The 25,867-nt window shown below is 38.4% G+C and overlaps 1 protein-coding gene across 3 annotated transcripts in view; it reads left to right on the top strand.

The window, feature by feature from the left end:
• Nucleotides 1–25,867, top strand: part of F13A1 (coagulation factor XIII A chain) — a 182,753-nt gene that overhangs the window by 45,005 nt on the left and 111,881 nt on the right. For all 3 annotated transcript variants that reach the window (XM_077143620.1, XM_077143618.1, XM_077143619.1), the window contains exons 4-6: nt 3,665–3,916; nt 18,904–19,022; nt 21,562–21,669. In XM_077143620.1, the coding sequence (XP_076999735.1) occupies nt 3,665–3,916; nt 18,904–19,022; nt 21,562–21,669 (479 nt within the window). The remainder of the gene's footprint in view (nt 1–3,664; nt 3,917–18,903; nt 19,023–21,561; nt 21,670–25,867) is intronic.

Below are 25,867 nucleotides of genomic sequence, written 5' to 3'. Positions count from 1 at the left end.
TTACAAAAGCAGGCAGACAACCACATTTGTCCAGGCTGCAGCTTGTCCCCTCTTGCTCTAAGGAATGAATGGAGATGACATGTCAGTTCTCATATTAATAATCAACTTTTCTATACAGTGAATGTGCCTACAAATGACTCAGAAAAAAGAAGAAATTATAATTGGATGCCAGGTTTTCCGGTCATTCTTCTGTGGTAATTTTTGAATTATAAAGATTTTTTGGTTAATAATGAATGCTGTCACTTTTTTACGGGGACGGGGAGCAAGCTTTACAAATTCTCCTCATAGGAAAATCAGTTGGTTTAAGATTTTTGAACTTGGAATAAACTGGCCTGTGAAAGCAGATTTGGATTCTCTAGGTTTGTTGACAACTGATAAATCCTTCTTGGATTCCTCACCTGTAGTCTTAAAAGGACCACTTAGAGGAATCAGAAAGCCTGGTAAAATGGAGACATAACAAGAAAATTAGTAATAACTACTATTTATTGAGAGTGCCCCATTATAAACCATGAGCATTGTTATCTCCACATCATAGAATAAAAGGAAGTTTAGCTGAAAAATCACACATTAGTTATGTGCCACCTACTGTGTTAGAGCCAATGCTTAAATACAGCTGAATTTGTTTTTACTTTGCTGCAGTCATTCTCTCAATGAAAATAACTTGGTTTTCTCTGGGATACCCATCTTTCTTTGGGTTCAGAACCATAGGAGGGAAAAATCATCTCCTTTCTTATACCTTTCTTTCTAGTGGCTATTATGTTTAAAGTACAAACAATAAATGTTTCCTGAGCCAGCCCCTATAGTGTGCCAGGTATAAAGTTTTCATTATATTTTGAAATCCATTTTCTTTTAATTTTTGAAACTAAATGACAAAGAGGCAAGGAAATGGAAGCTCAGACAATTAAGCAGTTGATCCAAAATTGCACCAATAGTTAATTGTAGAGTCAGAATTTTAACATAGTTCTCACCAACTCCCAAACACTTTCTACACATTTAACTGCCATAAAGTGTAATGAATATATTCCCAGGTACTCACGTCAGACTGTCTGTATTTCAATCCCAACCCTACTACTTACTAGTGGCATCACCTGGAACAAATTGCTTAAAGACTCTGTGTATTCATTTTCCAATTTGTAAAATTAGGGTGATGATCATGATTTTCCTGTCACAGTTTGTTATAAGGAATAAAGGAGCAACAGTCATGTAATAAGCATTACATGAATTGGCTTTTTTCCATAGAATATGAAGTCTTTGAGTTCTGGAGTTACTGGTCTCTTTTGCTCACTGATGTATCTTTAGTATTTAGAACAATGTCTACCACATAACATGCAATATTGCTGCATGACTGAAAAATGTCCAAACAGACTAGAGTCTTTAGATTAGGTTGTAATTGAGTTCAAAACCAGCGTGAATAAGCATGGTTCATTGTTTTTCTTCACTTTTTTATGACATGAATTTGTAAGGTAAAATTTAACATGAGCTTTAAGATAATAATTTAAGATGTAATCATGGAAACTAGTGATTGTGTAATTTCTCTCAATGTTCTCCACGTAAGTGGAAGTTGGTACAAAGATGAAACTGAGGTCCCATAGCACATAGTAGGTATAAGAGAGGCTTCCGAGACACTCTCCTAATTATTTGCTCTTCTCAAAGGTGTATGCTTCAGTAACTAATTTTTAAATTCCCTTCATCGTCTTTTTAGTCTTAATATGTCATTATTGCATGGATTTTTAACACTGAAAATTTGCTTTAACAAAACTTGCATCTTTTCTTTTTAATATTGTGCATTTTAAATGCAAGTCAGTATTTAGCAGCAACAGCTGCTGGGACCCACTGTAATGAATGAATTATGGTCCCATTCATCTTGCAAGTTTGTCTTTGATGTCGACATTTCAAAAGTGATGGAGGCTCCAGAGAGCAATTATGCCTCTGGGAAAAAGGGCAATCTCATCCCTGAGCCTGCGCATGCAAAAAAAAGCAGAAGCATATATAGGAAATATGGAGATAGAAGTGCCTTTTGGAATAAGCATGCTTTTGCAGCTGCATTTATGTAAGGGCTTCTAGAAGATGAGCCCCCTGCATTTCAAAGAGTACTACTTATATACTGTGGTACCTTGGCAGAAAACCATTTTTAAGACTTTATTGGATTTATGATAATTATATGTGATATTAATTATGAGTGGTGATTAGCTGATACCTCCAACACTCAGCAAAGCGCTGGGTTTTTAATCCTTCTCCTGGTTTGCACTCTGTAGATTTGTATTTTCATTAAGATTAAGCATCTCATAGATGCAGTAACTTTTGTAAGCACTTCCTTATAATGCTCTATCTACAACAATATGCCTACCAAAGAATCTTTTAAAGACCTCAATAATCAGAAAGTCCAATTATAGTGTGCTTGTTAATTTTGTTTTAATGTGGACTCTTCTGATGTTTTATATAAAACAGTAGGAGTAAATAAAGTTTTGCCCTCGAAGTTTCTTCTGCTTATTACCAAAGTAATTTGCCGATTTACTTATTTGTTTTGTTATCTTTTTTTTCAAGCTGGAGGAAACAAATGTCTATTACACTTTGGAAAATGTTTATATAGGAAAGATTTGCTTCAGTTTAATATCTATGCACGTGACTACCCTGTATACAGGATGACGAGGTTTAAAGAACTAAGGAAAACTGTGAGGTTTACTTTTTATATGGTGAAGATTTGATTTTCATGAACCCATTGGCAAAATTTAGCATTGAGGTTGATGCTATGAAATAACAATTTGGTCCAAAATGGCTGCAATAAATGAAATAAGCTTTGCCTTGTGATAGATTTACATAAAGTTTTGTGAGCCCATTGCCCTAATGGAAGATTACTCTTCCATTAAAATAATCATTAAAAATTATCAAATATTTAAATCAGAAATCGTGTCCAAAGTCCTTAATTATTGGACATACATTATTTAATGTATTAGATTTGTTATGTTATTATCCTCATTTACTTTTGAGGCAAAGAAGAAAGAAATAGGGAGTTTTGAAGGTTAAGTAACATGTCAGAATTTGAAAGTAACACAGCCAAGATCCAAATCCAGACGAATTGTCTTGGTGCTTGAACTCTTAACCATTACCTACAATAAAATTCTAAACCACTGCTGGGGCTGGTGACAAACACATATTTGGGCTAAATATGACAGTGGTTACAAATGAATCTCCTACACCTACAATCCTTACTTGTAATCGAGTAATGTCATAACAAATAAAGATATTATATTCGGAAGAAATAAAAATTAAAGTTACTTCTATCCAATGAAACAATTCTTTGGAGGGCAGAATTTGGGATAATGATAATTTCACAATACCCTAAAATTCCGTTTTTGTTTCTGCACTCAAGATTTGTGCTCTACATCTTTTTTGAGTTCATTGTCCAGCCAACCAACAAAAATCCCTGTATGTATTATGTGTGTGTGTGGGGGGGTGTTCATTGTGGACATGATAAATCTGAGGATCAAAGAAGTTACGACAATTGACCAGGCTCAACTAGCTAGTTGGTAGTAGAAATGGAATTCAAATTTAAACCTTAGGATTTCACATCTGATGAGGCAGTGTCGCCTTCCACCATGAGGGAACAGAGTGAGAACAAGAGTGGTTTGTCAAGTCTGCTCAACAGTGTTCTTTCTTCTCGTAGGTCGCTACCCTCAAGAAAACAAGGGCACCTACATTCCTGTGCCTATTGTCTCAGAGTTACAAACTGGAAAGTGGGGGGCGAAAGTAATCATGAGAGAGGACAGATCTGTCCGGCTGTCCATCCAGTCTTCCCCGGACTGCATTGTGGGGAAATTCCGCATGTATGTTGCTGTCTGGACTCCCTATGGCATAATCCGCACCAGCCGGAACCCAGAAACAGATACCTACATTCTCTTCAATCCTTGGTGTGAAGGTAAGGAGTGAAAATGTGTGTTTTCCATGGGAAAAAAAACCAAACAAACCAATAATTCACATATTTCCAATGCATTATTTTTGGAGAAGTAGCAGGATTATTCTAGAACACATTTTCCTCTCTAATATGCACTCTTTTCAATGATGAGAGAGACAAAATCTATCTTCAGTGTATCTGAAGATAAAGCCTATATTTGTGAAGTTAATGCTGCTGTACATTTATTTCAAGAATTAATCGAAGGTTGCACAATTAATTCATTGTGGTGCTGTATATGGATGTTATAGCATCTGTTCATGCCGTTGCTGTGTAAACAAAAAGGATGTATTAAACTTGAGTTTCAAAACTGTTAGGTCCTGAACTCTGACTTTGGGGTAGAATAGAATGAACTGTTTCTATACTGGAGCTAGTTTCTCTATTCCTTTAATTCAACAATTGAAAGCCTGAATACCTAAAGGATCCCCAAAATTTGTTTATGTGCTTGTTGGATGCAGATTTTGTAAGCCATAACTCTGGGTGTGTCAACATGTAATTTTAATATAATACCACTTAATTTCTACTGCTATTTTGAGTTTTCTTCTTAGCAACAGAAACTTATCTAGTCATATCCGAATTAACTCATTCAATTTCAACAGTTTTTATATCAATTCCACTTAAAAATTCAGTTGCACACAAGATTTTCTCCTCATTCTCATTTCTTCCCTTCTATACCCACTTCCCTGCACCCATATTTGGGATGGAGATGATTTTTCAAGCCCAGAGGTGGATGCAAAAGGTGTGGCAGTACCAATGGAGAAAGGCATACTTTCAGAGCTCAGGAAGTGAGATGGTGAGATCCATAAATGCCAATAAAGGCCAGGACATTTCTCATTTCATTCTACCCCATGTGCCTTGTTCTTTAATATCCCTCAAAATGAGTCTGTGTTATTGCTAATTGTGAATCACCCTTGTTTGTCACAGTCACATTGGATCCAAATTGATCTGAATTGGATACAGACAGAAGTAGACAACAATGATTTCTACTCATTTGTGACATACCCTTGGATCCCACTGACCATTTCTTTGAATTATCTGTTCCTATAGTGCTGGCAGGTGGTGCCATTGCTGATCGTCTACTCACTACCCACCCATGCCCATTATCCTTTACCCAACGCCACAAAGAGACAGATGTTCAAGGTTAATCGTGACATGAGATGTTCCTGAGCCATGTGCAATTCAAAACACACTCCTTTACATTTGTTTATAGTCAGCTGGTGTTCTTATCGGCTGGATATTAAGCATTTTGCAACTGGGTTGACGAGGTGCTGTATACAGAGAAGGAAAACACCGAAGAGAGTGGCATTCTGGAAGTAAACTAAGATTTTGAAGTGTTAAGTTGAAAATACCTGTAGCTATCCCATCAAAAAGGAAATAGTAGACAACCAGATCTGTGAATCTGGAAATGAAGATCAGAGATGAAAATTTTGGAATTGTCTGCATTTAGAGAGAAAACATAGATAAAGAAGAAAAGAGGATATAACCTCAAGTTATACCAATATTTGAGGTCTGGTAGAGGAAGAATCAGCTAAGGAGACTGAGAAAAAGGGATATGGGAGTGGTAGCCTGTTGTAAGAAGACTGTATTTTAAAAAATCCAAGGGCATGAACATGATTTTAAGGTGATGGAAATGAACCAGGAAAAAAAGGTTTACTGCCCAGAGAGCCAAGTCATAACCTTGGCTACATATTGGAACACCAAGGGAGTTATAAAAAATACTGATGCCTCAGTCTGTCCTACCCAAAGATTCTGATGACGTTGGTCTGGAGTGCAGCCTGGGGTTCAGGATTTTTTAAAGTTCTGCAGGTAATTCTTGAAGCCAAGGTTGAGAACCACTGGCTTCAGTAGTGATGGGATCCCAGCGACCAGGAGGGAGACTAGAAGGAGACATCCACTCTCCTGTGAGAGACAAGAGAAGATGGGTGAAAGTGCAGGTTTTCTAGATTCAATGGAAGGAGGAGGCAATTGTTGCCATTTCATTGGTCTCTTTTCTCAGTGAAGGGTAAACTCAAGTCCTCTGTTGAGAACCAGTAATGAGGAGGGACATGAAATAGCTACCTTGGGGAATGGAAAGTGAGTTTATTACAGAAATATGACATGTGGTCCTTTCTGTGCCCCAAAACACAGAAAACATCAAGGGTCCCATTAATTCCTTAGTCTGGGAAAGCCCAAACATTTCTGCCAATTCCTTGAGGATTCCTGTCCTTATGACCACATCTGCCTTTAGGAATCCTATTTCCCCAGGCGCTGACTCCTGGGTGAACCTAAGGGAGGAATTTGACCCCTCTTCAGTTTCAACAACAATGACCACAAAACACGTCGCCTAAACATCTGTGAATGTAGAGACAGTCATTACAATTTTGTGTGGAAGGTGACAGGAAGAAAGATGTACTCAGTGGTTCTCAAACTCAACCCATATCATACTCACCTGGGGAGGGGGCCTTGTTAAAACACAGGTTTCTGTACAGCGCCCCGCAATGTGTAGGTCTGAGCTGGGACCTGAGAATTTGCAATTGTTCCAAGTTCCCAGTGATGCACTGAAAAAGGCCACGCTTAGAGAACCACTGGTTTATCTTAGAATCACAAAACAACTTCAGATAGAAAAGTATACTTTATTTTTCTAAAGTTTTCACTGGCTCTTCTCCAAACCTAATCCCAGAATCCCAGCCTTCTTCCTCCACCTTACTGCCTCTCCCCCCTCTCCTTTTCTTCCTTGTTCTTCAAACTCTTCTCTCCCATTCTTTCTTAGGAGCAGATTCTCTTTCTTCTCTTATGCAGAGGTAGTTCAGCACATTGTTTTTTTATTATTAGTTTGTTGCTGGGCTCCAACAACCATGATTGGGGGATCGCACTCTGTTTGAAGACCATTTCCTCCAGAAAAACCCTGGTGCCAGTTTTTAAGATGATACTTTTTACTAATGTACACTGAGTGCCCCAGGAAAAACTGATGAAACGCGATAAGAAGAGCATCTCTTAATTCTACTCATTGTGAGATCTTCCCAGCTTAGCACCCAAGGCATAAGCCAAAAAAGGGGTTTGCAGGAAGATAAAAGACCCCTCCTGCCACCTGCCACATACACTTGAGCCTGACAGTCACCTACAGTTTTGTGCTTGCATATGCTAATTCACGGCAAAGGACTCATGGACATTCTGTCTGGCAGCTGGAAAGTAGGGAAAAAGTAAAGGTGGAACCCCTACCTAAATGGAAAGGGTAACCGAAGAATAAAGTGGAAACAGAACTGGTCAGTTCTCACAAGTTGTCAAAAGAGTGGAATGGGAGGGAGCTGTGGGAAGGAGGCCCAGGGTAGATCCAGACCCTGCAGTGAACATTATGCCAGCATATACGGTACTTTTGATCAAAGAATGTTCAGCCCTGTTCCTGGGCTCCTTCCAGCTGCTTTGCATTCATAGGCAATTTGTCCTCCTTAATCACTAAATCATTAATGGGATCAATAGTAATACCACACTAGTGAGGTGGATGCAGGGAGAATTGTTGGTTAGTTTTTATTTATTTATTTATTTAATGCTGTTAAATGAGGTTTCTGGTCCATTCCATCACGGAGCCTACCTTTAGGGTATTGGAAGCAGAACTATATCCACGAAGGCAGCAGGAGTGGGTTTGCCATTTATTGTGAATTCATCTTATTTTTCTGACCATGCAGGACCTCTGAATCATTGAGTGTATGTCACTATTTAAATCCTGAGTTTTCCAGATTGGTACATTTCTGATACTTGTGCCTAAGACTCTGGAACAAGATTTGGTTGTCATGCTTGTTTGTGCATCAGTTGTTTTCATGGTGCCCTTCTACTTTTGATACAGTATTCCCCCTACATTCTCCATAACTCAGTTTTCTTACTTCATTCAGTCTTGTATTCCTAGCACCTAGGACAGTGCCTGGCACATACTCCATGTTTAGTAAATGTTTGCTACGTTAAACTAATACTTGCAAGTAAATACATTAAAATAATACTTCCAAGCAAATACCATGTGGGTTCACTGTACCCTATCATCACAGAGAAGTTGTAAGTGTAATCTCAGACCTCACCATCTTGAAAAAAGTTAAGGACATAAATGGTGTGTTGGTTTGGAGTATGTTTGCAAAGTTCTCTCTTCTCTTAGCATCTGACTCTAAATTAGTAGCTGGTACTTCTGACTTTCATTCAAACTGATATTTGCATGTACCTTTAAACAAAGAAATCAAATGAATGAAATGTAAAGAAATCAATAAATTTCCAATATCTGGGATGCTTTTAATAGAGCATGAATAAGTATAATTAGTTTATTTATTATGAAATTAATACTTATGCCATTTGTTTTCATAATTATGCATGGTCTTTTAGACTTTTAAGTACAAAAAAGAGCAATTTTACCAAAGTCAGTATTCACCAGGGAACAAAGACCAGTACTTCCTTCAGGAAAGAGTAGAGCCCTCACCAGAGTTTTATATGCTCAGGCTAGAGCCATTCATCCATTCAATCCATTATGTCTCCCACATGCCCATTAATAGCGTAACAGTATTATTTATTCATTCACAAATATTAAGGACCATTGCTAAATTAACAATGGAAATATGGCAGCGAAAAAGGCAGACACAATCCTTGCCCAGTATAGAGCTTTTAGCAAAGGTTTCACAAATGAGCTACTAATAAAAAAAAAAATTACAATTATGGAACACGCTAAAGTCAGGACACAGCAAGAGCATATAATATAGGCATCTGAACAAGTTGAAGAGTGAGTAGAGGCAAGTCAGTGGGATATTTTTGTCTTTTCAGTAGCCCCTAGAAGAGTGCATGCATAAAATAAATAATCCAATAGTTGGTTAATTGAATTTTTAATAAGTTTAAATAAACCTTATGAAAATGGTAAGGTCTCATGGCACAAGAAAGCCTTCTACATAATAAAATCGGGTGTTTGGATCATATAGAGGCTTATTCCTCCTTTTTATACCGAGTGACTATCAGTCAGTGAGACTTTGTTGCTTTGTAGTCAGAAGGAGCCCAGACAGCTCAAAGTAAACATCACTTTCAGTGACATATAGATAACCTCCTGAACAAGGGCCTAAGCTGTTTCTGGAAAGAGCAAGTTTGGAAGGGTCTAATCCAGAATCACATTTGCCTACCAATTCAGTGGTTTACGTTTCCTTTTATCTAGATCTTTTAAAATCCTTTAAAGTATTCTTATAGCCAGGCTTTGCCTGGATTACACCCACCTGGCACAAAGGTGAAGCTCAATGCAAGTTTGCTGAATTGAGTTGACAACCACCACTCCAAGAGTGCAGGGAGAAGAGTATTAATTTCATCTTTCAGGAGAGAAAAAACAGGCTTCATGGTGTTGTGTACATTTCTCAAGGTCACTCAGAAAACTAAGAGGCATGCTGGGTCTAAAACTCATGTATTGGGTGGTGCGACAGTGACTCAGTGACAGAATTATCACCTACTGTGCCAGAGACCCGGGTTCAATTTCTGGTGCCTGCTCCTGCCCAAAAAAAAGTTATAAAAACTCAAGTGTCCTGACTCAGTCCTGTAAGCTCTTAATATGAAAACTGGTGTTGTTGGTATCATGCCTTGTGCAGCAAAAGAAACAAGAATTAGATGGCCAGCCAAGAAACTTCTATGGTGTTCTATTCAAGCTCATAGAGTCCTGACACTAAGCTAGATAGATAGATAGATAGATAGATAGATAGATAGATAGATAGATAGATAGATAGATAGATAGATAGATAGATAGATAGATAGATAGAGAGATAGATAGATAGAGAGATAGATAGATAGATAGATATAGATAGATAGATAAAAATGAAAAAGGTAGATATCTATAGGAGCAAATGAAGCTTTTCTCTGCAAAAAAAAATTAAAACATGCCACAGGAGCACATCCTTTTGAGTATATGTGCTAAGTAAAGAAGCTCTGACATTTTCTTTGTAGAATTGCTTCATGAATAATGGTCTGTCTTCTGAAGATATTGAAGTGCACTGTAAAGCCTTTAACCAGACAAACTGGAAAATTAACACAGTTCACATAAAGTCCCAAGCTGGTATGATCTGTAATGCAATGCAACATGTTTGTAAGGAATATAAGCAGGTCCAACTGCTGAGAACCCCTTGTCTGGATTTCCTGGATTCATTCCACTCCAGAACGCATAGGTATGAAGACAAGACCTCCATAGAAGTTGCATCAAACTATTTAAGGAAGGCAATGGCTTTGAAATCTTCCAGAAAGAAGAGCACAGACCCTGGAAGTGCTATTCCTTAATGAATTCTATTGTCTTGCAACCCCCATGGACAGGAAGTCATTCCCAGTATGACTGCGACACACTGCCACTGGAGCAAGGTACCCTTGTGATTTACTTGGAACTGGGAAGACATATCACGATGACAGCATTTGCAGGCACGGTTGCTCTGCAGATGAAGCCCTTCCCTCCAAGAGCCATTACCCTTTGTCAGCATGTCTTCCTTCTTTCTTTAGCAATGCTTAACCTTTATTTAAAAGGGAGGTAAGTAATAATTATTCCTAATACCCTACTCAGAATTCCTCCCTTCACTAACAAGGTGATACACCTTTCCTTTTTGAAGGGGCCAGACTATTATTTCTTCTAGAAAATTAGAAAAACACCCGGCCCCTGATTCTAACTGTGAGACAGTCTCTTCACAGAGATAACTAACATGATAGATTCCAGGCACCGTAATTACCTTTGATCCTTGAGTTTGCCTTGCAGAGCTTGAAGTTAATGACTTTGGAAAAGGAACTCCCTTTAACTTTAAAATAGCAGGTAAATAAGCAAGGAAAATCTATCAGCTGGGGCAATGACTTAATAGCACATCTTTTCGTTCCCCAAAGAGGTTACCCAGGAACTCAAATCAATAGTCACAGCATTCATTTCTACATGTTTGTTATAAATTCTTACTTTCTCTGGGTGGAGAGGCAAGTGGTAATATCAAAGGGTGCCTGAAATCCGCCCTGTAAATCAGTCCTACAATTTCTCAGCCCACAATTTTCTTCTTTTAACTACTCCAATAATCCCACAATAGGAGCAGTAAAGTAAATGAGATCAACATTTTTTACTGCTTGCCTCACCCAAATTGTTAGTCACCCTGGAAGGTGGTTATTTACAAAGTGTTTTGAAAGTCTATTGGGGGTGGTGCTGCTTGGTGGAAATGAATGGAGATACTGTGCCTTGTTCCCCAGTGGCACCACATGTAATTTTTTTCCTTCGTATTTTACTCCGGTGGTTGTTGGCCAAAGGTCACTTAGGATAGAAAAACTGTCAACAGCTCCATGGTGCTACCACTGCAACCTCTGAGACATCTAGACCTAGCTTTGCCCATCAGTCTTCATGCTTTTGAGAAGCATAATCTCCAAAACTCACGATCACACACACACTTGCACGCACACACACGCCTTCTAACAGTTCAAATTGTGGGGTTGCTAGAACAGTGAGTTATTTGCAAATTTATCTTTCCTCATAGTAGGTTCATCCATGTGGCTATGTGGAGAATCGATTTCTCCCCTGGATCTAGTTCATGCACATAGCCCCTCTAATACTGATCAAAAATGAAACAATAAACAAACCTAGCAAAAAGCTGAAAATAAAAGTCTCCAGAGGCAAATGATTACGGTTTCCTATTTTTGTTAGCCTGTCACACATAGGGAGTTTTTTGAGTTTCCATGGTGATATAAATGTTTTTTTTCCAATTTCTTTTTTTTTTTAATTAGAGAAATTGTAGATTTACAGATCATGCAGAAAATATAGAGTTCCTGTATATCCCCCCTCACACACAACACAATTTTCTCTTTTATAAATACTTTCATTAATGGGGTAGCATTGTTACAATTGATGAGAGGACATTATCATAATTGAGCTATCAACTATAGTCCAGAATTTAAATTAAATTAACTGCTTGTATTGTACAGTCCTATTTTTTAAAAATTGTATTCTAGTCACATATATATAACTTAAAATTTCCACTTTTAACTACATTCAAATACATAATTCAGTGCTGTTAATTACATTCTACTATCGCCACCTCTATTACCAAAACCTTTCCATCACTCCAAACATAAACCTAGCTTTGGGCAAGTGTATTTTAAAGTGACAGATCTGAATAAAAACAGGAGGAAAAATAGTGCAGCTTACCACCTTCAATCTTCTTTGAAAATCATACATAAATTTAAAATTAAAATGGAGACTTTGCCATTTGACTTCCCTTGCCTTGTTGTGGATTCATGATTATGCCCACCAGTTTTGAGATAAGATTTAATTCAGCTACTGGAAGGAAAAGGGTAGACTGTTCTTGCTACAGAACTCTACCCTATTCATAGTTTGCTACCTAAAGTTATAACTCCCTATAAAGGATAGCCCTAAGCTCAAAGGTAAATTCATCATTTTTTTGGACTTCTCTCTCTCACTGTCTAAGCTCAAGACATCTATCTCTATCCTTCATTCTTTCACTAGACTTATATGGATTCCTTCACTATATCCTAAGCCTCCGTACTGTTTGCTGGGAATGCAGTGACATGATCCTTTCAGGTGAAGAATCACAGTCTACTCGGACGACAACTTAATATTCACCTCCTGGTTTCCCTTCTTACTAGTAACATGGCTTGGGAAAGTTACTTTACTTCTCTCTGCCTCAGTTCCCTCATCTATAAAATGGGGATAATATTCCTATGAGAGGTTTTATGAGCTTTAAAGAGTTGATTTTTTTAGGCAATACTTTATAAAATCCTGGCACATAGTAAATGCTATATTAATATTTGTTATATAAATAATTAAATATAACAACCGTCTCCACACAGTGGGAAAAATGTTCGACAGTATCTACTGGGAACTAAGGCAATAAGGCTTAATCCAGCCTGTGCTGGGAAAAATAAGGGAACACGGAGTCTTAAAGAAGGAGACTTCAAGAAGGAATGTGAAATTTAATAAGAATATTGAAAATAAAAGAGGAATGCAACCTTAGTGCTCTTGAAATGTTTATATCAAAGTTGAACTAATTAATCTCTTAGTAAAAAGGTATTTTCACACAAATGCAAACATCTTTCTCAAAGTAACTCTTTTTTTCTGATGACTCTTACAGTCTACAAGAATAATGAAAGCATAAAAAGAACCCAAAGTTCTACAAATCAGGGACTCCAACTGTTAACATTTGGGCGTATTTTAACCCAGTTAGTGTATTTCTGAATGATTTTAATTTTTAATTGACAATTAATTGAATACATTGTTCTTGTCTAATATACACACATATACACATTTATATGGCAAAAAGTGAATGTTTCCTCAGACCTGCCAATCCTACTCCTCTCCCTAAAGAAAATCACCATTAGCTATGTTAGCCTTCCAGATACTTTGCTATAATTTAACATATTGATGTCCATACATGCACCTATAGAGCTTGGGTTTTTTAACCACAAATGGGAGTGTGTTATACATGTTGCTTTGTACCTAACTTTTTTTTTGCACAATATATCTTGGAGATCTTTCTGTATCAGTATCTATATATTCTTTTTGATAGCTGCTTAAGTATGACTGTACCACAACTGATTTTTCTGTTTTTTATAAATATTTAGGTTGTTTCCTATTTTTCACTTTACCAAACCATGCTGCATTGAATGTTGCCCACTCATTTTGTACCTGTGCAAGTATTTCTGTAGAGTAGTAACCTAGAAATAGCATCACTTGGTCAAATGGAATGCACATTTTAAATTTGCATAGCTACTGCCAAATTACCCTTTTAAAAAGTTGCACTAGTTTATAAAACTGCCACAATATATGTGAGTTTCCATTTCTTCAGAGCCACAATGGTATTGGATATTGACAGTTGTTTTAATATTTGCCAATCTGGTAGACAAAAATGGTGTTTCATGGCTATTTCAACTCACATGTCTCTCATTATTAGTGAGGTTGAGTATCTTTTCATATATTCATTAAACATTGTACCACTTCTCTGAATAATTCATATGTGGGACATTTTAGGTGAGTTGAGGATTGGCAGGAAGAAATACACATGCATCTCTTAAATATGTCTATTAGTTTTGTGTAAGTTAGGTGGAAGAGCTCTTACTGAATTTTTTTCCCACAAGAAAAGCCAGTTGTCAGGACATCGTTTATCAATCACAGCTCTCACTCCCATTGACTTTAAATGCCATCTTTATCATATGCTGAGATTCAATAGGCATCTCTTCCATCCATATATTTGTCTATTACTGGGCCAGTACCACACAGTTTTAATAACTGCTTTGTTTCAGTTAGCTATAAGCACTGTGCCTAAGAATGAACAAAAAATATTATAGTGGCATAGCACAATAAGCATTAATTCTCATTGATCTGTGACTTGGCTGGATTTGATTGGCAGGCTGTGCTTCAGTCCATAGCAGCTGAAGATGCTCTAACCTCACTGCTGGTCTACGGGGATGCCCTGCTCCATGTGTCTCTCATCTTCCTTGGACCAGGAAGGTGAGAGAAGCAAATCATTGCTGGGGCATGATTTTCTCACGGCAATGGTAGAGGTTTAAGAGCACAGACTCAGACAGGCAAGCACATTTTCAGCCCCTGCATGCATCACTTATAATAACACTCCATAAACCAAAGCAAACCCAAAGTGGAGAGGGAACTACATTTCGCCTTTAGAGTTAAAAACTCCTTATCTTCATGGCAAAGAGCATGGGAACAGGAAAGAATGAATTTGGATAAAACGTTAAATTTACCACAAGCTTTAGCGTGTATTTTTTATATCTTTTTGGGTAGGTCCCCCAATATTTCTTCTTTTTTAAACATTTTAAATTTGGGGTTATTTTTGTTTTCATCTCAGCTCATTCAGATAAACTTTAAAACAGGCATGCATTGTTCTATTATTCATTGTTCTGTATATTCCTTGATATATATGGAATAATTTGAGTATAATTAATATCTTGACAATATTGACTCTTCACATCCAATTCGAAACATTCTTGATCTTTCCATTTATTCAATTTTTTTCTCTTCTGCCCTTTGGAAACATTTATCATTACTATGAAAATTTCAAACAAACAATCAAGTAGAAAATACTACAATATATACTTATAAGTAACACAGATTCAATAGTCACCAAGAGTTTTCCCAGACTTGCGATTCATTTTTAATCCTTATTTTTTTTGTCTTAGTACTTTTTAGGAAATCCCAGTCATTGTGTCATTTTGTCCTTACATATTTTTGTGACTTTCACAAAGTAGACACACACACACACAATGCTATTATTACAGCTGGTATAATTAGCAAGAGTTTCTTGGTATTTGCTAATGCCCAGTCCTTGTTCAAATGTATCTTTTTACAGTTTGTTCATTTGAATGATACGTTTCTTAAATTCCTTTTGTGTTAGAGAAATTCTCTTCATCGTTTTTTTACATGCTGTGAACTTGTTGCTGAAACTAAGTCGTTTGTCATGTAGAGCTTTCCATATCCTGAATTTTCCTGATTGTATTCCCTGGTGTCATGTCATACTTTCCTCAAACTCCCCTGATTGTATACCCTAGTGTCATGTCATACTTTCCCCAAACTCCCCTGATTGTATACCCTAGTGTCATGTCATACTTTCCTCAAACTCCCACAAATCCTGTTGAACAGATCTAGAGACCTGATCAAACTTAGTTTCAAGTGGTTGGTGTGGTGGGGGTGGGGGAGAGGGAAACTAGAATACTTCATAAGTCATACTGTAGCCTTCCCAGGTTATTCATCCCTTCAGGTTGTCTGGTTGTATCCATCCATTATGAAATTCCCCATTAGCCTTTTAACTAATGGTTTTAGCTTAAATCTATTATTTCATTAGGGATTGCGAAATGGTGGTATTTTAATGCTACCAAATCTTCTGCATTTATAAGCATCAACCATTTTGTTGCCTTGATTCATGTAAGAAAGGCTGCATATGCTTTTCTCCTTATTTCTCAACTTTCAGAATATCAATTGTGGCCAATGATTTTTGATCATTAATAATGTGGGACTGTTGAGATATTTGATGTGTTTCTTTCCTTTGCAGTTACTATTTTTCTATGGAGAATTTTTCTATTACTGTATAAATAACTGCCTCAGAAGTTAATGGCCTAAAACAGTGAGTGGTTATTATTTCTCATGATTCTGTGGGACAAGAATATGTTTAGGGCTTGGCTGGGTGGTACTTCTGCTCCATGCCATGTCAGCTGAGGTCACTCATTCATGTGCATTAAGTTGGGTGTGCTGGGAGCTTCAAGAGGTCCTGACTCACATATCCAAGGCCTCAGCTGGAATGTCTGAAATGGCTGGTGGCCTCTTCTTGCTTTCTATTTCTCTGACTCCCCAGAAGGTTGTCTGGTTGTTGTACAATGGCAACTGAGTTCCAAGAGTATGCATTCTACGAAGACAACCCAACCACATATCAAGCTTCTGCTCATGTCACATTTGGTAACATCGCATTGGTCAAAGCAAGTCCAAGGCCAAGCTTAAAGTCAGTATGGGAGGGACCACACATGTGTGAATACCAGAAAGCATGATCCATTTGGGCTGCCAAGGTACCAGAAGACTCTCCTTCAAGCCTCCTTTCAGCTCTACGCTAGACTCTAGACTGGAAGTGCAAATGTTTCAATTTAGGATATAGTGGTAAATGCACCTCTTAATGCAGTCTTAGGATTTCACCCTGAAAATTACTTCTTCATTTTCATTGCAGCATTTGGATATGGATTTTTAAAATATTTCCTGATTAGTGATTTTTAAAAAATTAATGTTTCCTTCCTTTATAGTTAGTACTGTATTATTATTTGTGATATTAAAATGGTCCCATCTTTGTCAGTGGGAGAGCCTTCAAGTTGGCTTCTGATGCCTTTATGTTTTATTTCTGGAAATGAAGCTGAGATTTCAACTAAGGGGGGGTGCATAAGCCTATGACTAAAACATTACATTCTGCCCCCAGGCCAGCAATTTGGAGACATCGATGCTTATACTAGCAAGGACTGAGGAGAGGCTGGGACACTTATTATTTAACTCTGGATTCTTTTGGAAAGGAAAAATGGTTTTAGGAAGAATGCGCTCTTGATACACACATAGCATGGGTGAATCTCAAAACAATTATGCAGAGCAAAAGAAGCCAGAACCACCCCCCACCAAAAAATTAGTTCATACTGTATGATTCCATTTATATAAAATTCTGGAAAATGCAAACCAATTTTTAATGACAGAAAATAGATCAGTGGTTCCCTAGCAGGTGGATCATGACTGAAAGATCACAAAGGAGCACAAAGGAACTTTTGGGGTGGTGTGTATGTTTATTATCTTTGTTGTGAAATTGTACACCTCATATCTGCGCAGTTTAATGGATATTTAAATTATATGTGGGTCTGTGTGTATGTATATAACTTTAGCGTTTCATGAAACCAGGCAATTGGTAGGCAAGAGGAAGAGAAGATAAGGATAACAAGAAAGTGCTGGAGACCAGAAAAGACCAAGGAATCACCAAAGGATTCAATTAAAACTATAATGCAGCCTAGAATTGGGGGTCTAAGCTGGTTGAATTGAGTAGTACTTCTCAAACTGTAATGTATATATAAATCACCTGGGGATGCTGTAACATTCCGATTCTGAATAAGTAGTTCTGATATGGGGCATAGAATTCTGCATTTCTGACAAATTCCCCGGTGATGCTGATGTAACTTGTATTTGAACTGTGTGAGAAGCGGGGTCTAGGGCATTCATTTTCTACTTTGACTGCACAGAAGAACCACTGGGGAGTTTAAAAAAAAAAAAACAAAACCCTAATACCTGTATCTCACACCCAGTGATTCTGATTTAATTGACCTGGAAGTTCATCCTAAACATGGGGAATTTTTTAATCTCTCCAGGTGATCATCATGTGCAGCTAAGGCTGAGTACCACACTTTAAGAGACAGGGATAAAAGCCTGATCAGGATATGATGGGGAAGAGAACCCAGAAAAGGGAATAGGGATTACATTTCTGAGTTGGCTAGAGAAAGGTAATGAACCACGCCCCCAGTCAGAACCAAGACTGACCCTGTTCCAAACACGCCCACTTACCTGAGTATATTTACACCTGTGTGCCCCCGCCTGTACTGGAGGTCCTCCCGCTGCTCTCACACCTGACCTGGGGATAACTTCCAGGCTGCTATGTAAGTAGATGGGAAGCTTGGCCACTTCTACAGCCACAGGGAAGAAGAGTCCTTGCAATGAAGGCAGCAAACAGGGAGGCTGGTTGGACATACAGATCTACCAACACATTCAAAGGGACTTTTCATTCAAAGGAGACCACCCACTAGAGTATTTATGAACACAGTTGTGGTTTTCAGTGATATATTCCTCAGCATCATAAAAATGACCAAATGTTGCTTTCGGGTCCTATCAGTGTAAAAACATCCCTATTATGCAAATAGGGGTGTTTCGATGGAAGTAAATAAAATACTTTTTATTAGGAAAGAAAAAAATTTAGAAGGAGACCACGTCCAGCCTACCTCCTGTCAACAATGAGCTGCAAACCAAGCATGATAAATGATACTGCTGCCTTCTGAATGCCCCGGATTTGTTTCAGAAATCATTTTCAATTTAGCTATGTTAGTATTAACATGGATAGGTTGGAAATTATTTTTGGTCTGTGTTAAGATTCGTATCTGCATCACAGAATTCTGATTCTGAAGCTACTGATGCATCAGAATCATAAAACATGTAATGAGACATGTCAATTTAATTGTGCTGCATGGAACTTAAAGAATTAGAGTTTGTCAGCATTTTGCTGGCAAATGTCATTTGCAGACTGATTTGGGGGCTGATTACGTTCACCGTTACTAAAAAAACACATATTGGGAAGTGAGTTATGCTTCATGAAACAAAAGACTTTTATTTTCCATTTAGTTGATGGAATTACAATTTAGGATAAAAATAAACTTCCAAGTCTTTGAAAATAGCTAAGTTTGGTAATGGTCATTGTGTTTAAATCCTGATGCAGATGATGCTGTGTATCTCGATGATGAGAAGGAAAGAGAGGAATACGTCTTGAATGACATCGGAGTTATTTTTTACGGAGACATCAATAACATGAAGAGTAGAAGCTGGAGCTATGGCCAGGTGAGTCATTTAATGTTGTCATTGTCAAGGATATTTTTATTTACTACTTTTGTCACTGCAGGGTGCCGTATATCGATATTAGAGAAACATAATTTCCTGCTTCTCAGGATCTGGAACTCTAAGGCAAAGAGCATAAGGAGAAAAACTAATAAGGATAACTACAGAATTTATCAGTTGAAACCTCATATCTTTGGTTTTTATAATATTATAGAAATCAGGAATTCTACGGAGAATATGGCATGCTGCTGAGAGATGCTTTGGCATTTTAGTACAGTGAAATCTCATTAGCTCAAATTTTGCTGTTCAGCCTAGAATGGACTGAATTAAATGTTTTATGATTCTGATGCTCCTCTCCTTAGATAGAAAGGTATTTTGATAATGATGCAAAGAAAACTGAAAAGTGTGTGCCCAATTCAAGGAAATACCTATTTTTGAGTGTTACTATAGGATACTGCTAATTATAAAGGAGTGGCACCAGTTCATCAAAGGAAGGCCCAATGGGCTTTCACTTTTTATCAGCCACATCCTCAAGTTACTCTCTGGATATAAAGAAGAAAATGGTATTTCCTTTAAGGTTGTCAATAACTCAAACTGTTCCAGTTGGACATCTTTAACAAGGGAACAAATGAATGAGATCTTGCCATCTTTCCATAAATGAATGCATGGCATGTGATTCAAAAACAATTTTTCATTAGCAACATGAGAGGAGATGAATGAGTCATTCCTCAGAGTATTTTGGTTGAGATGTTTGGAATCATGTGTACTGCTCTGGGTATTTAGGGTAGATATTTCATTGAATCTGGTCTCCCCAAGTCACCTGATACTTTCGTTGACCCTGATGCCTTGTTCTGATGTCCATTCAGGATCTCCATACCCCTCATCCACTGTTCCATCGATTGCATGTCTTCACTAGCTCTTGTCCACCTGGCTTTGTGTCCAGTGCCTTCACCCTGACCCCTGATCATGACATGCCCAGTACTCAAAGTTGCCCACCTGCTTTTTGATGCCCTGCCTAGCTAGTGATCTGGGCTCTCACCCCATGCCTGGCTGCAAGTCCTCCTCTTTCTGAGCCATCATATAATACTGGTGACTGCTTACTGTCTGAGACCCTTGCCTTGGGTCCCCACTTCCTAAGCACTGATGTGAGTCTATTTGTGGTCCCAATGTGACCAACTATAGATGACCACTAAGAAGAAAGTTAAGGTGGGTAGCATGGGGAACCACCCACGCTTGGGAAAGGAACCCAAGCACTGTAGGGGAACTCCTCAGCCCACATGCCTTTGATTTTACTGGCATGCACCCTCGAGCACAGAGGCTACGTATATCGAATATCACTTGCAAAATCAATTTATTTGGTTCCTTTGGCCAATTCATTTGTTTGCAGTGATGCAGAGAAATGACTAGCCCTACGACTATTTCACTCTCAGTTAACTGCTCTCATGTCCCACAGACACAGCTGAGGGGTGCTGCTTAATAACCAGAATAATGATTTATTTACATAACTGAAGAACTAATGCAATACTTGTTACTGTATCCATCACATCAGCTTTTGATGTTCCAACTGGATTTAATAAATAATTACACAGTAATTAGCCATGACGATTGTGGTTTCTGTCACAAGTATTTGGGGGAATGATATGCAAGAATTCTGGGACGGTGCAACTGTGGCTCAGTGGCATCTTGCCTGCCATGCTGGAGACCCGGGTTCGATTCCCAAAGCCTGCCCATGCCAAAAAGATTAATAATAATAGTAATAATAATTCTGTATTCAGGGAAACATCCTATTCCTATGTCCTACTTTGAGATAAAGAATAGGTGAAATCTTTCCATCTTGCCAATTTATTACTATTTCGCCTCTTTTCCTATTTTTAGAAACTTCTGCTATCTTTTTTATGGTGAGCAATTTTTTCTAAGGAAGTTGAACTGACTTCCATATTGTATCTTTGATGATGTAATCTGCTCTCCCTAGGCCTCTTTGCTCTTTCTTTGACTGTGGGTCCACCTTATCTCAGAAAAGGGAAACATTAGGCTGGCACTTGCTAGATGAGATCCCCAAATATTTCAGGTGTGAATTAATGAAACCTAAAGTACTGTACCATGATATACTTGAGAACTGTTTATTTTAAAGACTCTCAAGGACTCATGTCTCTTTTGAAGTCTCAAGACTTTGGTCTGACTTTAATAAATCACTCATTTCGTTGCCTTGGACACTGAGCAGATATGTTGGAAAGATCCTCAAAATTAACTTGTGCAGTGTTTAAAGACCTTCAAGTGAGTTCATGTTCCTTGAGTAGGTTAGATCCCTGGTGACTCTGTTTATATGTGTGGCTTGCTCTTAAATTCTTGTTGGCCATACTGGGAAAAAAAGAGGGGATGGCTCCTTCATTTCACTTTTAACATTTCTTACTTAATACGATGGGACATTACTATGTAGTAAGTGCATTTTCTAAATATTAGGTTGAGTTTCATTTTATTTTGAAGCAAAGATTATCTTATTTGCAGAGTGGATGTTAAGATCATGTTCTTTTTCCCTGAATAGTTTGAGGATGGCATCCTCGATGCGTGCCTGTACGTGATGGACAAAGCCCAAATGGACCTTTCTGGCCGAGGCAATCCCATCAAAGTCAGCCGTGTTGGGTCTGCAATGGTAAGCAACACTGATTGCTCATCCATTACTCACATGATTTGTTTCAGCACAGACAACAATTCATAACGAGCTTTTGAAATGGTAACTTAAATTGAGCACACTTTTACTTGTACAACTCAGGTTCATAACACCCAGGATAGCTCTTGGAATTTCCTGAGTTGGTCATGTGCTGTAAAACAGAATTCTTTTCTCAATACTCTCTGTTTCTTTGGCTTCAGAAAGATGGTGATAGATAACGTGATATTATAGACCAGTTACCCTTTTGATCCTCTTGTCTAAAGGCTTAAGAGTGACATGACAAAATGTGAGTGGCTGCATAATCAATCGATCGGTCGATGGATCAAACATCAGGGGGGTCAAAAAAGGCATGCAAATACATAGCTTTTTTCTGTTTTCATACCCATACTAATAATAAAGGAATAAATGGTTCTGTCTAATCCGAAGGATCTTTTACAATGATGCCTCAGCATAGTAATTTATAGCTTATAAAATGGGTATTTGTTCTTCAAAGCAATCCCCTAGGTGAGTAGGGTAAGCTTTACCTACAAGTTAGTAAGCAACATAAGAAGGTTGGTGACAAAGCCTCAGGTAGAATCCAGGTCTTCTGACTCCAAGTCCAGACATTTTCTACCTTCCACGCTGCTCTATGTAGGAGGTTCAGAAACAGCTTTGAAAATGCAGAGGTTCTGCAGTGGGATGGCTTATTGAGCGAAAGGTGGTAGAATTCCCGTGGGTGGTAGTTTAGGGATCAAGTTGGGGGGATTAAATAGGAGGCTTGAGTCATTGCAATTCTGGAATACACGGATATACACAGAACATAGATATAGCTCCTTAGTGCATAAAAGTGTGAATTCTGATGCATGACCCCAAATATTGCTGAAGAAGCATTAAGCTGGTATTTCATACAAAGAATGGGGGAAAAAATCTTCATTTTATCAATTCCCTTAAGGTTTCTAAAAATTTTTTTAGAAGAATTTGATTGTTGAGACTTGTGATGATTGGGTTCTGGTGTCAACTTGGCCAGATGCCCAGTGGTCTGGTCAGGCAAGTACTGGCCTAACTATTACTGCAAGGATACTTCAAAGCTGGTGAATAAATTGGAAGGCTGGTTTATTAAATCATCAGTCAATTATTGCAGCTGTGGCTGATTATATCTACATTTAACTAAGGGCATGCCTCTCATAAATGAAATAATCCAATCATTTGGATTTGATTCAATTAGTTGAATACTTTTAAGGGAGAAGAGAGAATTTTCATTGCTGTTTCATCCAGCTGACCTTTCCGGTGGAATTCATTGAGATCCTTCATCGGAGTTGCTGGTTTCACAGCCTGCACTATAGATTTTGAATTCTTACATTCCCATGGTTGTGTGAACCACTTTTATAAATTTCATATTTACATATCTTTCCTGTTGGTTCTGTTTCTCTAGAGAACCCTGACTAATATACCTTGGTATCAGGAGTAATTCTTGGGGAACAGAATCTTAAATATGGGTTTTTACAATTGGTTTTCTACTCTGATTAGACTTAAAGGCAGTAATGACTCTTTTTCCAATAATCAAGATGAAACTGATAGTCCATGGCATGAGTTGGCAATGGAGATACACAAAATTTCACTATTTGCTTCTGCTAATTGCATGCTTCTATAAAGCAAGACTCTGGGTGAGAGTGTTTGTGACACCTTAATGGAGTTTTGTGGAGTTAAGAGGTATAATGATGTTCTCTGGTTGTTAGATATGCTGGAGATGGTTATGAAGAAAAGGTGTGAGCTTTTGCAACGTAAGCGCCATATGAAAGACGTAAAAGTTTCCATGTAATGCCCTGAAAGAAAATCTTATTTCCTGTGGTTATAGACTTGAGATCTCTGAAAACAAGACACAAAGCCTCATTGTGCAAGTAACAGATTTACAGTGTAAACTCAAATCTCAATCTTGCAGGTTGTCTGCTGTTAAAGTAAGGATTTTGATTGGAAAAGAATGGGGTCCTGAAAGTTGGGATGGGACATAAGACTTGATAATGATGGCAGTGGGAACATGGAAACCCTGGATGCAACTCAGTCTTTACCAGGATAGACCTGTAATGGTTTGTCCTGAAGAAACAGCTCCCCCACGTCCAGCCTGCCTTGAGAAAGCAGCTTCCCGGGCTTTTCTTGGCCCAGAGGAGTCTGCCATCCAACCTCCACCAAAAGAAATTAGCCCGGGCCACTGTGGTTCAGCGGGCAGAGTTCTCACTTGCCATGCTGGAGACCTGGGTTCGATTCCTGGTTCTTGCCCATGCAAAAAACAAACAAACAAAACAAAAGAGAAATTAGCCCTTCAGTGCCTGCTAAGCTTGTAACCACCTCTCTAGGAGAATCAGCCTTCACTCCTCTCTCTGGAGTGATTAATCCTGTTTCATCTGATGAAACTATGATAGAATTCACTTAGGTAATTGGCTTGAAAGATACACCTAATTATTTTCATGACCCACCCCCACCATCCCTCTTTTCTTCCAGACCTATAAATAGACTAAAGTCCCAACAGACCCTGAAAAGGTACAAAGTGCTACCCATGAGGAGGTATGCTATACTCCAAGAGAATTGCATGAGTTTTCTAATCTATACAGATAGAAATCAGGGGAATATGTGTGGGAATGGATACTAAAGATGTGAAATAGTAGTGGAAGGAATATAAAGTTGGATCGAGCTGAATTTATTGATATGGGCCCACTAAGCAAAGTTTCTGCATTCAGTGTTGCAGCTCGAGGGATTAGAAAGGACACTGATAGTTTGTTTGGGTGGTTGGCTGAAATGAGATCAAAAGGTGGCCGACATTACCTGAGATAGAAATGCCACAACTTTCCTGGTGTAATATAGATGAGGGGATCCAGAGGCTTAGAGAGATGGGAATGTTAGAGTGGAAATATCATAGAAGATCTGCTCACACACCCCAGGATTGTTCATAGGACACACCTTTCACCAGGAATTTGAAATAAATTTGTGAGATTAACTCCATCATACCTGAAGAGCTCTGGAGTCACCTTTCTCTGAATGTCAGATGTGGGAACAACTGTTACTGAGTTGGATTCTTTAAACCCAGTGGGGTTGATTGGAACTCAGGTTGGCAGAAGCCAAGTGGCAGAACTTATTCACGATAAACAAGGTGGGCATGGCCACCATAACAGGCAGCAGACTCAAAGCAGCAGTCAAAATAATCTGAGTCGCAGAGACTTGTGATTTTGACTAGTAGATCATGGGGTACTTAAAAGTAAAATAGATGGGCAAAAAACTCTTGTTTGAGCTGTGTAGACAGAAGAGTTCTAGGTCAAGTGAACAGAAGTGTAACATGCATCACAAAAACAGAGTCATGGCTTCTTAATCAGTTCCCAGACTTGAGACAGTTTACAGACCCAGAGCCCCTCAAATGAGGGGAAGGCCAGATACACTTGGGGAAGGACCCTGTTTTAATACCTAAAATTTAAATTTACACTGTTAACCTTCCTCCCAGCCTTCCCCAAGGCCTTTTACCAGGGTAACTGTGCATTGGAGAAAAGGAAATGCTCAATACTTTGTAGATTACTAGACACTAGTTCAGAAGTGACACTAATTCCAAGAGATCCAAAACATCACTTTGGTCCACCAGTCAGAGTCCAGCTTATGGAAGTCAGGTGATTGATGGATTCATCTCACAGTGGGTCGAGTGGGCTCCCAGACCCATTTGTGGCTATTTTCCCAGAATGCATAATTGGAATTGCTATACTCAACAACTGGTAGAATTTCCACATTGGTTCCCTGACTCATGGAATGAGGGCTATTATGGTAAGAAAGGCCAAGTGGAAGCCACTAGAGCTGCCTCTATGCAGAAAAATAGTAAATAAAAAATAATACTGGGTTTCTGTAGGGACTGCAGAGATTAATGCCACTCTTAAGGACTTGAAGGATGCAGGAGGTAGTGATTCCCAACACATCCCCATTCAACTCTCCTATTTGGCCTGTGCAGAAAACAGTGGGTCTTTGAGGATGATAGTTAATTATTGTAAACTTAACCAGGTGGTGACTCCAATTGCAGCTGCTATACCAATTGTGATATCATTGCTTGAACAAATCAATACATCCCATGGTGTCTGGCAAATGCTTTTTTCTCAATAGCTGTCAGTAGGGACCACCAGAAACAATTTGCCTTCAGCTGGCAAAGCCAGCAATATACCTTCACTGTTCTACC

This window comes from Tamandua tetradactyla, chromosome 25 (assembly GCF_023851605.1).
Source record: "Tamandua tetradactyla isolate mTamTet1 chromosome 25, mTamTet1.pri, whole genome shotgun sequence".
In the NCBI taxonomy this organism is placed as follows: domain Eukaryota; kingdom Metazoa; phylum Chordata; class Mammalia; order Pilosa; family Myrmecophagidae; genus Tamandua; species Tamandua tetradactyla.
This window is presented reverse-complemented; position numbering and strand designations above follow the sequence as displayed.